A 15,082-nucleotide genomic window follows, 5' to 3' on the forward strand; every position below is an offset into this window, starting at 1 on the left:
ATCAGATCTCCAATATATTTCAACCACTGAATCGAGATCAGTTGTTGGTTCTTCTTCCTGTTTATTTGTTGGATAACAGTGACAAATCTGACACCAAACCAGCTATTAAAATGCGACGTCCGAGCAGAACTCGAGCTGTGATTGGACAGTTTCTCAACGTAAGGAAGTTGTCCGGTGGGCTGTCTTTATATAAGGAGGGAAGTGAATTGTTTTGCTCCGCCGTCTGTTTGGATGTCGCCTTATCAACGTAATGACAGTAGACTTTTTATCGCTTCATGAGACAAATGATCGACTGTTGCGTATTCTTGTCTGGTTAAGTAGCGCGACGCCTTTCACCGTCATCCCATGCTAACTGTAAGCTCACGCTGTGTAAGCACAATAAATACTCGACAGATGTTACTAGTTATTTCTTGTGTAGGAGTAAGTAGACGCCCACCGTTTTAAGACTCGTTTGTGTTTTCCCTCGCAGGTTTGGTGTCATTTGTGAACGCTGGAATTCCTCCGTTAGCGTTCGTCTGAACCCCTTTCTTCTCTACAGGTACATATGTTGGAAAGGTGAATTTAATTTAATACAATCATACAAATAATAAAAGGCAGGCATTTTAAATAGCTGTTCTATCGCTGGAACACAATTAGCTTGTTGATTTTGCTTGCTTAATAAGACACCTGCTTAAAGCGTGGTTAAAAACAAAACGTGTCTACTTAAAACGCCACCAATCCGTCAAATTATCAGTGGTGTGGCATGACGACAAACAAATACGACATGCTGTACTTTAGGTATTTACTACATACTCCATTAATTGATTTCAAAATGAAATTTAGCGGTGAATTTATCACCCCCCCCCCCAACAATTCTTTATTTGATCAATTGAAATCAAGAGCCAAAACATGGCATGCAGAACAAAGACAAACCAACCAAGAAAGTGCCAGGGGTCTTAAGAAATATTGAAAATACCAAAAGCGGTGATCAAATTATGGACAATTCTGAGCTTGCGTCACAAGTCAAAATGATTGTGTCAAAATGAAATACAAGCTCTTCACTCATTAAAAAGTGCTGGACTACCATAGCAATCTGCTTGCAGAGGGAAAAGTGTGATCTAAACAGACATAGGATGTAATTGGTCTAATGTTTGATGAATGTCCTTACAAACAGCCAAGAGGCACTTGTACAATATTACATTGCTTCAACACCGTATATATGTATAGAGTTTTTTCTGTTTCATAGAAAATTTAAATGTGCGACGTACGTGCTAAAACATGTCAAAAGACTATATGGCACGTTAGCTAGCGCAGAGTTGTAATGGTTTGATTTCGGGTTGAGATAACCTGGCCAGCCATTCTACACTCTTAAATACTGTATCTGAAAATGACCCATATACTGCATTTGCTTCCCTCCCCCTTCCTTTGTAATGACACGGGTAGTAAGATCTAAAAAGGGCTGGGTGACATCGCCATGGCCAGCTCCGCACTGAGGCACTCACTCGAGTGGGAAGAAAACGAGTGCTCCTACTTTTATGGCTTGCTGTCCCTCCACGAGGTCTTCAAAGTGGTCGGCTCTCACCTGACGGACACCGACATCGACGTGCTCTCGTTCCTCCTGAGTGAAATCTGCACCTACGTTCACCCCTTGGACCCGGCCATCTGGACGGTGAAGCCCGAAGAAGACAACCCGCTCAACCCCGGCGAGGCCCCGAGTCGCAAGCTCCTGGCAGCTTGGAGGCGCTTGCAGTCGCGGGGCTCCCAGCAGCCGACGCTGGCCAGGTTCAAGCCCAGGAACGGCCTGGAGTTGCTGCTGGAGCTGGAGGTGCGAGGGTACATCAGTGAAGGCAACCTGGAGCCGCTTCTGCAGCTGCTCAGAGTCCTCACCCGACACGACTTGCTGCCTCTCGTTTCCCACAAGAGGAGAAGAACGGGTGAGTCCTGAAGTCCAATAGCACCACCACAAATACAGTCGGGATTGGGACGAGGCCCTGCCACAAAAAGCCAAGAAATGCAAGTCATTAATGCAGCCCCCTTATGATTTTTTTATGAATAGTTTAAGGCCCAGAAAATGAATTCAGAGAATAACTTGAATAGAGCATTAAACTTTTCATTTTACTGTTTTTTTTTGTTCTCCCCTAGCTGGGAACGTTTATTTGAGAGAGGTGTTTATTTACTGTCTCTGTCTGTTCACCCCCCCTTGATGACTAATCACCATGTATGCGTATGACATTGCAGTGTCTCCAGAAAGAACTGACAAGCGATGCCGGGTAGAACACCGAAAGTCGCCGTGCACATCTGGCCAGAGGACGTCCCACTATAGAATAACTGAAATACCTCCTCCTTCCTACACACAGCAAGTGAGAACAGGTACGACGGCTCCCTCCAGGCTGCAATTACCATGCCAGGAACCCTATAGTCCATTTACAGAGCATTGTTATCATGAGCTATTAGTACTGTACAGTACTGGCAAAACCTCATCTCAAAATATCCTTAAAAAAACATCTGCATATTAGGGGTGTTAAAAAAAAAATCGATTCGCCAATATATTGCGATCTTACAATGTGCAATTCTCGAAGCGATTCGATATGCGGCCGGATCGATGTTTAAACATCCATTTTTAAAATTTAAATATTCAACAAAATGTCTTGCTTTCGGTTCGGGTTCACACTTTAAGCATGGAAGTTATATTAATGGAATATTAAGCCCTAATATTTTATTTTAATGTTGTTCAAACATGAAACCGATTGCAACCCGTTTGTTAAATACTCAGTTATAAGCCTGAAGTTTCAGATAAATAAAGTTTTTTTTTGTTGTTGTTTTTTTTACAAATCTTACAGTGTACATTTACAAGTTGTTGTTCTGATCAGTATTTTCTAAATGTGAGTACAAATCCCAATAATCAATTTATAGATTTGTATCGTGATTAATCGTATTGAATCGTGATACGGATCGAATTGGCAGGTACTCGGCCATTCGCACCCCTAATGCATATTATATTTGAGGTATTCATATTATGACAGATCATCTATATAGTATCGTTAGGTACATTTAGTTTAAGCATTTTCACTTCCTGTAGATTTAATGTCATTTTGTCAATCTCTGAACTAATGTAGTGCTTTCTGTGGCAGGGTCCGACCCCCCAGCGCCCGGCGCACCCGCGCGCAGGCGAAGGAAGCGAGGCAACGGCTGGAGTCGCAAGCCCAAGAAGACCAGGCCGGCGCCGCCACTGCCGCCATCGGCGCCGGCTCACAAAGCATCGTGCAGTAAGACAGCGCGTTCCTTCCCTAATCACACATCATCATTTCACACTTTCTCCGAGGCAAAACGATTCCCTGCTTCTTTGTTTTTTCCGTTTGCTGCTGCCATGAATCAAGCACATTTGAAGCCTTTGCATAGGAAGTCGCTTTTGACTTCAAAACACAATCATTCTATAGTACAGGAATTCTTTTGAATTGTATTTGAGCTTTTGTCCAAACCGCGTTGGCGGTCAGGTGTGTTGCTCGTGATTTAACATTCAAATGAAGCCATCATTTGAATGTTCCTGCGGTGCGACTCGTCCAGCAAAATGTCAACGTTTGCAAATGGCAAAGAACTTTCAGGTCTCTGTCACTGATGGAAACTCGTTCCATTTTTAAATGTCAGCCTGGTGTTGTCGAAAACATCAGCTTTAGAGCCGGAAAGTAAGACTTTGGGGCCTTTCCCGCAATATTGTTATGCGACACTTGACCTCTTGGCACTAAAGTCAACTTTTGCAAATTAAATGTAATCTCTCGAACACTCAAATGTGTTGCGGTGCTGCAATAGTAATCCAATTTTGAACTTGAACTTAGTTGAGTTTAATTATCCATCTGTTTTGCATGTGAGTTCAAGCCATAAAAAAAATCATGTTTGGATTAGGGATGGGCATAATAATTCATCTTTAACTCATTCACTCCCGGCCATTTTCACTGAAGTAACCCCCTTCGTTCCCGGCTGTTTTACTGGATTTTGACTGATTTTTGCATGGCCCACAGAATATTCTGTTCTACTGTATTGCTATAAACATATGGAAGCTACCAAAAGAAAAAAAAAAGGATCTCGTTTGTTCAGGGAAAAAGTATTTTTGTATCTGTTTCTGTTTTGCAGCAATTAGCATTAGATTATAGCTAAGTTTCATCATTATTCGCAAACCTGTTGAAAACAATGGCAAAAAGAACTTGTTGCAACATGGCCCTGGCTGATCTCTTATACTCTGCTGCCACCTGCTAGCCAATTTTTTTTAATAACTACCATTGCTTTAAGCGACCTCTTCAGGTCAGTCGGCATCAAAGCTTTCTTCCCCCCCCCCAAAAACCCATAACAAACGTATAAATACGTTTTTGGGACCATGTCAGTATTTCAACTTGAACATTTGCAACCATGGCTCCCTCCACGCTCGCGATGAAGCGGCTTACACAAACTCTGTGACTAAACTGCTTTTGTGCTTTTTGTTGCGACGTGTCCTCAGCTAGCATCACAAGCTAACAGACCCACGTACTGCATGTAGCGTATTTATAATTGTGTTGTTGTGGTTATGGCATCAACACCAATTAGTGATCATTTTCAAAATGTTGCCATTTTTATAGTGTTGCATCTCAAAGCCACACTGTGACACAAATTCCTCCGAGCTGCCATTCTTTTCAACGATACTGCTATGGAAACAGGAGTTCAGAACATTCAGAAAGTGACATATAGAGGGGGAAAAAAATAGTTGGTGTAGTCCATTTTCCTCATGCCCATCCCTAGTTTGGATCATCTAAACAAACATGCATTTAATTTCTGCTCCTTTGTTGACTTTTTGTTCAGCCGCCGACCATCACAACTCTTGAGCGCCAGGTTGCTTCCTGTGCAATTTTGTCACCATAAGAGAAGGAAAGATGTGGGCGTTTTTTTTTTTTTTTTCATTTTCAAGTTGACTTGCTAATGAGATAAATGAAGTAACGAATAAAAAAAAAAAAAGGTGTACTACCAAACCGTGACCAGCACAAGCATTCCAATCATCACCACACGTGTTGAAGCCTCTTAAATGGCACCCGTGTCGAGATGTGTTCAAATGTGAGAGACCCCCAACTCGCACAACAGCATTTTCACTTTGTCGTATTGAGTCTTTAGTCCACATTGGGGCTTGTTCAATAGGCCCTAATAAGGATTGGGGTACACAACCAATCCAATAGGCGACTGGTTGTGTACCCCACGTGGCTCCATCATCCTTTTGCCTTTACAATTTGTGATGGGGAAATTCAACAACAAAAAAAAAACCTTCCAGCCAATGCAACTTTCCTTCCGCTTCATTTGCACACAAACCATCCGCAAAAGCCCAAATATTTTCAAGGACAAATAAAGGCGCACTGGATGGCGTGATCAACATTCTTCCCAGCGAAGCTGCTCTATTGCCGCAACTTAACTTCTCGTTAACCCAAGTAGCAGGTTTTGCTTTTTGCTATTTGCGCCATTTCCCATCCCGATATCCTTCTTGTGACAAAAGCCCGACGGGCGTTGGGGGGGTCGCCATTTTGCCCCGGCGCGAGCGATGTTCCTGTGACTGTGAACGTGTTGCTGCTGCTGCCCTGACTGCGCCTTTGATTCCAGCAGGTTGTCTCAGGATTGGGTCTCAGGATTGGGGCTCAGGATTGAGGCTCAATAGGGCCGAGGCACAAAAAGGATGACGGACTCAGGGAGGCACAACTGAGGAACAAAACAAAAACAAAAATAGGAACCGTCCCTGCGTACGGCTCGAGTGCGGAAGGTAAACGAGGATCTCCCGTCCGTGATGACGCAACAAGTGGATGCTTGTGTGTCATAACGTCGATGCTCGTTTCCCAAAACACTCTCGCTTGCTTTACACAAACATATTCTTCAAGGAAACCGACAAAAAAACATGGTCTGCCGTTCAAATGTAATTCGAAAATAGATTTTTCAATGCAAAATGACATGGTAGGATCGGGACAATTTGGTTATTGATCGGTGCAAGTATTGGACTGTAATGTCAGCTCGTCAATGAAACTGTGAATCGTTTACGCTCGCAGTTTTATCCAGCTGCCTTTTAGGATGTAACGATAACGGCAATATTGCGCCATATTCAAACTGCCACAAGCTCTTTGTCAAAGCAGACTTTATTTAAAATTTTTCTTGCTTATTCCAAATGACGGCGCTGAGCAAGAGCTGTTAATAGAACGTACAAGAAACTTATGTGACGAACAACAATCCATATTTATTATGAAACTACAATTAATTGTTAAATCACTGTAATGTGACTGTGTTCAGGTTAATTGCTAATTTATGATTAAAAACTCACTCTTATTTGAGGTCCTGTTCCTCAAATGTTTTTATTTTTACAATTTTGTAAAAAAAAAGGTTGCTGAGATGGGCCATTTTGAGTAGTTTAATATGCATATGATCAGATTTGAAGGAAATTTCTTAATATGTTCTATGCATCATAATTTGCCTTAGCACAGTATTCTGATGAATATGTTTGTGGATTATGTATTAAGCACCAACAAAAAAAAAAAATCTATTTTAGGGGGCAGCCATTTTGACACATGCTGTCGACTGAAAATGGCCGCCCCTTGAGATGGATAAAAGCAGGTGGATTTTGCTGCTTACTTCATATTAGTCACAATTTGGTTAAACGCAATCTTAATCAGAATGTTTAGACTTGGATTATTGTAAAAAAATCAATAAATCGTCGCTTATGTTTCCAATGAGGAAAATGTTCTTCAGCATCCCGTATCTTGTGTCCCACATTTCGTGCACGGTTTAGCGTTAACCTCCAAATGCATCTTTCAAGTCTTCATGCTGTTCTGTCTTGTGTGGTGTTTTCAACTGGTGCACTTTAATTCTTGTCCCAACACATTTTATCCAGGTCTTCACGCTCTCCCTAAAAAGCCCTCTTACGTGGTTTAGGCGTGGCACTTGACGGTAAAGCACTTTCTTCTCATTGTTTCTCTTAAACATTTGACCTGTGAACGTTCATTTTTTTTGTGTAACCTCATTTACAAGGGATTTTTCAGCTAGATTTTAACATTTGTAACTTGTGTCAAAACAAAAGCAAAAAAAAAAAAGCTTGACCCGATCAAATCGGAATCAATATTTGGAATGGATCCCCGTGCCAAATTCCTGTCAGGTGTTTTATCGACCACCTCACCCTCACCCTCATTCTGATGAATTCCACTGTGACCACACGGAATTGTTTTTCCGTCCGTCTAATTACGACCCTTGTTAAAACGCGTTGCTCTTTTGCAAATGTTAAGAGATGCGAGAATCGACATTTTAATTCGACATTTGACTTTCTAATGTTGGCATTTTGCAAACTTTGCCCCCGTGGAGTCCTGCGCAGACAAATTCACAAACTCAGTGTTGACTTTCATTAGCAGGAGGATGATTAACTTGGACTCCATCAGGGTCTCGCTCCCCTTGAAACAGTCCTTCGACCTCCAAATGAATTCAACGATTGTCTGACGAATTGGCTAGAGATAGACCGATATTTATTTATTTATTTTTTTTAGGGCCGATACCGATAACAGATACTTGGAGGCAACATTTTTTTCAGTAAAAAGAAAGATATTGGCGTCAAATTTTTGGATTAAAAAAAAAATCTTAGACAATAGACATCCTTTCCCAAGGTTATCAGTACATTTTAAAAAAGTTAAATGGAAACTTAAACAAGTAAAATACCATAGCTCGTTATCGTTTTTTTACATGAAATATTTTTTCCCCGAGATTTAAAAATATCTGAAATCTTAAACATTCGCATTTCTTTTGTTTTAATGTCGGACAAAAACAAATTGCTCAGAAGGTTCCCAAGGTCGACAGCATCTCATAAAGTTAACTGAAAATTTAAAAAAATAGTTCGCCGAGATTAAAATGGTTTTAAATAAATTATCGGCCGTCAGATTATTATTATTATTTTTTTTTAAAGGCAGATACCGATATCCGTCAAAATGCCCAATATCGGTCTTATCCCTACAATTGACAACTATTTTTATAAGCAGTTGTTTCGAGATTGTTGAACTTTCAGCCTCTCAACAGTAATTATTCTCACATTTCCGAAGTCCTCCATGATAGCAGACTGACTGCCTTTTGTATTGAATCAAAACAAGATATTTGCTTCCTTTTTGGGGGGGAAAACAATGATCAACATTTTTGCCGATTTTTCTGACTCGAAATCAAATCAACGATTGTGCATTTTCTGCACTGGCAATTTGAAAGAATGTCTTGTTTTATGTGAAATGAAGAAATGTGTTTCATCCGGTTCAAAATAAATAGTTGACAGATGAATTGATTATTCAAATAATCGTTCGTTGTACCCTGAAATGTTTAGAAGTTTTTCACTGTTGCAAGCGCGGAGGAGTGCATCATATTTTCTGAGTTGGATCAATATTGTTGTTCCACACTAAAGACGGCTTCGGCGGGGGCGAGACGAGTTTCTGTTGCAGCCGTCGTGGTCAAGCAGCCGCTTTCCACTTGGCAGTTCTGGAATAGTGACGCGGGGGGACGCGGCGCTCGTGCGCAGCACAGTACGTATCCTCCCGTCTCCCTCGCTGTGCCGTTGCATGACCGCCGATCCCAAACTCTTCCAAGCAGATTCGGCGCTTAACACTTGAGCTGGAACCCCAAAAGAGAGAAAGAAAGACGGAATTCCCGAGCGCCGTCGCACTGCTAAGCTCCAACTGGGAATTTTGCTGAGTGTGCGTCTGACACAAAGTCCAAGTCAAGCGCTTCCATGGCAGCAGTATTTCTCATTCCCAGTTCACTAAAACCGCCATTTTGCTCGACCCGACTGCACCTTTTTTTTGGGTTCTTGGCAACGATTTGTGCTGCTTTTAGCAAAAGCTCAATCAAGAATGACAATGTGTACGTTCCAGTCCAGTTAGTGTTCCGCTCACTCGCTCGCAAGCTCCTTTTGGAGAAAACGCTCTTCAGTCCCTTTTATGTGATTGGTCAATTAAGGCGTCCGTTTCCCGCCGCGTGCTACCGAACTTGGTGCTGCTCTCGCCATTGGCGCTTTTCCACTTTCAAAACCAGAGACAATTTCGCTTTCGTCGGACGGGCTTCCATCTGTCCAATATATTGGTCATCTCTAGATCAAAAGTTTTTTTTCCCCAAATTGTCCTCACATTTTCTTCACCATTTTCGCAACAACAAATAAAAAAATTCGAAAAAGGTAGAAAAATACGACCACTCGTGGCAGGAAGAAGTCGACCCGTGATGTGTCTCGCCGTCAGAGGAGTTTGCGTATTTTACAATTCCGGGATCAGGATGTGAAGTTTCAATCGGCTTTTACTTTGGAAAAATAATGTTCAACATATTTGATGATTTTTGTGCTAGAGCATACAGAAGGCTTTTGATGCAGCCTCTGAACTGAACAGAATGCTCGAAGCAATGGTAGTTATTACAAAAACGGCCAGCAGGTGGCAGCAGTGTATATGAGATCAGCCAAGGCCATGTTGAAACAGATTTGTGAATAATGAAAGAATTTAGCTATAATTGAGTGCTAATTGCTGCGAAATGGAAACAGATAAAAATATACTTTTTTCCTCTGAGACTCTAATCTTTCTTTTGGTAGGTTCCATGTTTTTATAGCAATAGAACACAATATTCTGTGGACCTTGCAAAATCAGTCAAAATCCAGTAAAACAGCCGGGAGCGAAGGGGGTTGCTTCAGTCAAAATGGCTACGAGTGAATGAGTTAAGAGTGAGTTTTTTTAATTCAATATTTGGAGTACAATATTGAGTGGAAAAAATCCCAAACGACTGGTCAACCTTATACCGAAATAAATATTTAAATAAGCCACAAAAACTCGTGTACGAAGAATAAAAAAAAAAAAAGTTTAGTTTAGGATATTTCTATAGTTTTTATGTTTGTTTTTTCAACTATAATAACGTTGCTCTTTTTTTAGACTGATGCGATGTGTTCTCTTAAGTGGGAAAAGCGAGCAAGTCTGAGCAGAGCCAAGTTGGTACCGTGCAGTTTAAAAGCGCTTTTTGTTTGAGGTTTCTGACTGCTGTCCCTTTTTCTCTTCCCTCTCGTTTTGACTCCACTTCCCCCGCCCCCCTTTTTTTCCTTCTTCTTCTTCCTCCCCCGTCACCACCACCTCCCGCTCTCAGACATCCGCCTGCGGGTGCGGGCCGAGTACCTGGAGCACGACTCGGCGCTGCGCAACGGCGTGCGCTCGGACAAGCGGCAGCCGCTGGAGCGCCAGTTCGAGCTCTTCGCTCAGGCCGACTCGCTGCTGCGCGCCCGAGACTTGGGCGCCATCGTGTGCGACATCAAGTTCACCGAGCTGGACAACTTGGAGGCCTTCTGGGTGGACTACCTGAGCGGGGCCCTCCTGGAGGCCCTCAAGGGGGTCTTCATCACCGACTCGCTGAGGGTGGCCACGGGCTCGGAGGGGGTGCGGCTGCTCATCAGCGTGGACCAGGATGACTACGAGGAAGGCCGCTGGCTGCTGAGGGCCGGCAGGGCGCCGCCGCCGTCCGCCGGCGCCGTCCGCTGCTGACCACAAAGACCATCAGCGGGGGATGCAGGTGGACTTTTTTGCTATGATAGCACATTCACATGCTGCAAGTAGGGCAGGTTGTTGTTGGGTTTTTTTCACTTAATACCTCTAGCGGCCACTAGATGGCAGCAAGCACCACTCGTTTGTGGTAAGCCTTCAACCTTGAATTTGTAGTGGAAACAGCGGATGCTCCTGATTTTCTTTTGAATTTGCGTCCGGGTGCTTCGGTATCGGAGAGCAGAATGAAAAAAGAGGCAGAGCAGGAGCAACAAAAGGACACGGTGGTAAGCGCCGCTAAACGCGAGTCACAACGGAGGTCACGTCGAGTTGGGCTTTCACGCGCGGTCCTTGAAATCCTCAAAAAGGGTCCTGTCAAAAATAGGACTCAAAACTCATTTATTAATGAGTTTTTCTGTTAAAAAGTGGTGTGACTAATTAATATATCTATCTTTGTGTCTTCATTTGGATAAAGTTTCTTCTTTTTCAATTGTATTCATTTAGACATTTTAAACTGAGGCATTTAGTAGAATCAATCTTTGGTCCCTAACCCAACTTTGTTTCTGGTTGCTGCAGTATAATAGTTTAATGGCCAATTGTTGTGCTGCCCGTAGTCTCGTCTTGGTTAAAAATGGTCTCCTTGCTACGATGTTTTCAGAAAACCAAGTCCAAAAGGAAAACAAATCTTTGGGCCTTAATTTTTGGAGAACCTCACTCTTAGCGCTGGACATTATAGGATTGTAGCCCACAGTCTCCACTTTGCTGGAGTGCCCTCAGTCTACTCGGAAGGAAGCATTTAAAACCACCAAAAAAAAGTGAGGGGAGTGAAGAAGTGTGGTTGGTGCAGTTTCAATCCACAGTCGCACTTTACTCCAATGCTTTGTTTTTGTGCTGCCCATAGTCTCCTTTCAGATTGTTTATCCCCCTAAAACTGAGGCGAGTACAAGAAAAAAAGATCTGCGATTTGTAACTTTTGGAGCTCCTTGCCCGTAACTCTGGAGGCTCTATTTACAGATTTCAGTCTCTGCACTTTGCTGCAGCACTTTATTTTCATGTTGCCCACAATCTCCTCAGAAAAACTTTCCTCTTTACTTCTTTTGATGTTGAAAATCAAAGTGAGGAAAGTGGTCTTGGACGTATGTGGACAACATCGCCCTGAGTTCTTCTTCTAGAATTTTAAAATGATATTGCCCACAGTCTCCTTTTGGATTGAATTTGTTTCTTGAAGTTGGAAAAGGGAGAAAAAAAACGTTTCATCTTAACCTTAACTCTGGACTTTGCAATGTCAAACTTGACTCTCCGTTTATAGTTCCTGTTGCCCACAGTCTCCATGTGGATAAAGTTGTTTTGTTTTTTGGAATGGGAAGCAGAGATGAGTAGAATTTATTTATTTTTTCTTATTACCACCTTTCCGCACGCCTCGGTTTGCTGTCGGACAGAATTTTGCCACCTTGCTGTAATATGTCGGAAGTGGAAAAGCGAGGCGAGGGAAAAGTCATCTTTGCGTCTTAACTTTGGCGACACAAACGCGCCCTCTTCAGATAAGCAGACGAATCCCGGATTGTCCTAAGACGATAACCCTGCAGCTTGCGATTGCTGTGGTCAGTGGTCAGCAGTAGATGACATCAGTGATTAGCTTGCGCCTTCAGCCGACCGTGGACAAGTCCTCATCACCCCGGATGATAATTCAACGTGTGTGTGTGTGCGTGAGAGCTGCTAGTGCTTCCCTCAGCAAATAAAAGCGTGTACAAGGCAGGACAGTGTGTCGCTCGATACCAGCGATGTTTGGAGGATCAAAATCCAAAGTGCGCACATCCGGACTGCCGTCATCCCCCCTAGTGCGTCTTTGACGGAACGCTGTCTGGTCACCCTGCTGGAACTAATGCCCGGACTTCACTTAAAGACGACGATCAATAAGCCCCGCCCCCTCGCCCCCCTCCCCGCTCTTCTTGTGCAGAAACCACTAGACTGACACAAGAAGACTAGTCTAGGCTCAAGGGCTGGACTCTGCAGGCCCCGACGAGTATTTTGTGCTATATTGGGAAACTAATATATTATGGGTGAATATTAATAAAGGTGTGGTTGCCCTAAATAGATTCTGTTTTGTTTTTTAAATCACTAAAAATATGCATATGTATAGTGTACACTATTTCGATAAACCTTTGCCAATGTTCACTTTCAGCAAACAGATACTCTACAAAATAATTCTGAATGTAAACAAAACAAAAAGTACTGATATTTGGAAAATACAAAAGCAATCCAGAGTTGAAAATACACATGGATGGTTTGCAATCAGAAAATGTGAAGGAAGACACATTTTTGGGTGCAATAATTGATAACAAGTTGCCGTGGAATGCGCACATCAGAACTAAAATGTCCAAAAACCTCACAATCATGAATAAAAAGAATTCTTAGATCATGATTTTTAATTCTTCCATATCTCACCTATTGTATTGAAGTATGAGGAAATAATTATAAATGTTCCAAACGGCCCTTATTTACGTTGCAAAAACACAGTAAAGATTATACACAAGACTCACACAAATCGTGTTTATTCAATGAAATTCAATTAACTTACATGACCTTGTGAAATATTATACCTTATTAATCTTATTTAAAGCATTTGGCAAATCGCTACCAAATAACGTACAACGTTTTTTTACTTGGAGTACTTCTGGTATTCGGCTTTGGGAATTTTACACGACCCAAATGTGGAACTACCAGGAAGAGTTTTGTGTGTCCGTTTGTGGGGTAAAACCACGCAACAGTCTGGACTTGCACCGCAAGCAATGTTAAAACATTTCTAGCTTTAAAGCATCCTACAAACAAAGATCTCGTCACAGCTTTAATTGCCCTGCTTTGGCTTTTCTTACCATTGTTGGTAGTGATGAGCTTTTTTTTTTTGTTTTATTATCATTGTTGGTATTTAATGATTGCTGCAGCATATTGTGTTCTAAAATGGTGCCAATTATTATTTAGATAGTACTGTATATATCGTTCCAGTTTTTTTTAACATGCTATTGACCAGTCGGACTTGTATTGATGTCATATCAATATTAGGGAAGCGGAAGCTGTATAAATGCTGTGTATTTTGTTGGAAGATGGTGGCGGGATTCAATCAGTTATTTTCTTCCGATTCCTTTTTGAGGAGCACATGTTGAGCTTTCTTTATTGCCGCTGGTATACATGATGTTTTTTTTCTTGCTATGACTATTTTTTTTTTTTATCGTTTGTTACAATTTATTGCTATGTTTGGATTTTTTTTTTGAATATGTCCTATTGCTTGATCTGCTCAAAACAAATAAATTAATTCAATTCAATATTTTTTTAAAAACGGGTCCACGGGCTACTCGTGTGTCTTACTGTCGAATCACATTTAACAGCGCGGAACAAAAATCTTTGGCCACCATTTTGTCATAATAATCATTCAAAAACAGTACCAAGGATGAACTCTAAATAAATGTGAAAACAACTTAGAAATTTGCATTTGGGTTTGGTTGTCCACCTGTTTGTTAGTTAGTGAGCTACTTCCTGGTTGATAAAGAATGTGGAACAGACCCAACATGATTCTGCGGTTTAGGCAGTTTTAGTAGTGTCATATTGAGTCACATGATTAAAAAAAAAATAATAATAATAATGAATGCACACCAAACCACGTGGCCAAATAGGCATCATGAAATCCAATAGGTTGTTTTTGAATGCGGACTAAAGGTCAAAGGGGAACCAAACCTCAGAGAAAATACCTGTTCAAAGTATTTTCTCATTTTTTTGGTGTGATTTCAGTCTTTTTTTTTTTTTTGTGTGTGTCTTTTTCTTCTTTTTGATGGCCAGCCAAAGTGCCCCAAGCCCGCCTCGGGCAAATGTAACACTTTCAAAGTCTCACTCTGCACGGCGCCGCTTCTTAAAGTCTACGATGGTCTGTCATGTTCCCTCTCTCGGAATAATGTCTCCCTCTCGCACGACCCCGTCGCCGCCTGTCGGAGGAACGGGGGCGCTTATGTGGAGCAGTCTTGCCATCTTGTACTGCCACTTCGCCCCCCCCCCCCCCCACCAGATCTTTTATATATAGTTCACATGATTCTTTTCCTTCTGTGCCGTCTGTAAAAGCAGCAAAGCCTCTGAAGTCCGACGAGACTTTGGCAAATCTCGTGAGACTTCAACTTGTACCACCACAGAAGCCTACTGGTGCCCAAAAAGTTTGTTGGGCAGTAACTAGTTACTAGTAACATGTTAATGCAACTTTTTACAATAACTAATAATCTAAAGCATTGCTTTTTTAAATACAGTAACTCAGATACAGTTACACTATGGTGCGTTAGTCAGTTACTTGAAAAATGATTTCATTTAATAATTGTGCGACACTCGTGAGCTTCCGTACTAACGAAGAAGACACGTTGTGGGCAAGTAACGGATTCGGGAGTCAAGGAGAGTCAAAGACGAGTTTTTCGTTGTGGAAATACACTCATTACTTTAGTTGAGTATATAGGAACGGTGTAGGTTTTTTACTTTTACTAGTTTAAGTAATCATAATTATAGTAATTGAGTTACTTTTAAAATGAAGTAACTTGTTATTTTTTTAGTAACGA

General features: G+C 41.7%; 1 protein-coding gene across 8 annotated transcripts; it reads left to right on the forward strand.

Moving 5' to 3' along the window:
- Positions 1 to 30: 30 nt before the first annotated feature.
- dedd1 (death effector domain-containing 1) lies at positions 31 to 13,834 on the forward strand. Of its 8 annotated transcripts, none has more exons than XM_077575569.1 (6): positions 31 to 158; positions 470 to 555; positions 1,423 to 1,913; positions 2,218 to 2,349; positions 3,111 to 3,245; positions 10,108 to 13,834. In XM_077575569.1, exons 3-6 carry the CDS (start codon positions 1,454 to 1,456, stop codon positions 10,497 to 10,499), a joined length of 1,119 nt encoding a protein of 372 aa, XP_077431695.1. In that variant the 5' UTR covers positions 31 to 158; positions 470 to 555; positions 1,423 to 1,453; the 3' UTR covers positions 10,500 to 13,834. The 8 variants fall into 8 exon arrangements, with proteins under 8 accessions (XP_077431695.1, XP_077431690.1, XP_077431689.1 ...); XM_077575564.1 differs by having other exon boundaries at positions 470 to 538; XM_077575563.1 differs by having other exon boundaries at positions 147 to 247; positions 470 to 538.
- Positions 13,835 to 15,082: the final 1,248 nt, after the last annotated feature.

The sequence above is a fragment of the Vanacampus margaritifer genome, chromosome 9, assembly GCF_051991255.1.
Source record: "Vanacampus margaritifer isolate UIUO_Vmar chromosome 9, RoL_Vmar_1.0, whole genome shotgun sequence".
NCBI lineage: Eukaryota > Metazoa > Chordata > Actinopteri > Syngnathiformes > Syngnathidae > Vanacampus > Vanacampus margaritifer.

Excerpts from the sequence above, each read along its gene's own strand:
- dedd1 (XM_077575569.1), top strand. The coding sequence starts at position 1,454 with ATGGCCAGCTCCGCACTGAGGCACTCACTCGAGTGGGAAGAAAACGAG. Across the intron at positions 1,914-2,217 it reads CCACAAGAGGAGAAGAACGG|TGTCTCCAGAAAGAACTGAC; the intron begins GTGAGTCCTGAA and ends ATGACATTGCAG. Across the intron at positions 2,350-3,110 it reads CACACAGCAAGTGAGAACAG|GGTCCGACCCCCCAGCGCCC; the intron begins GTACGACGGCTC and ends TTTCTGTGGCAG.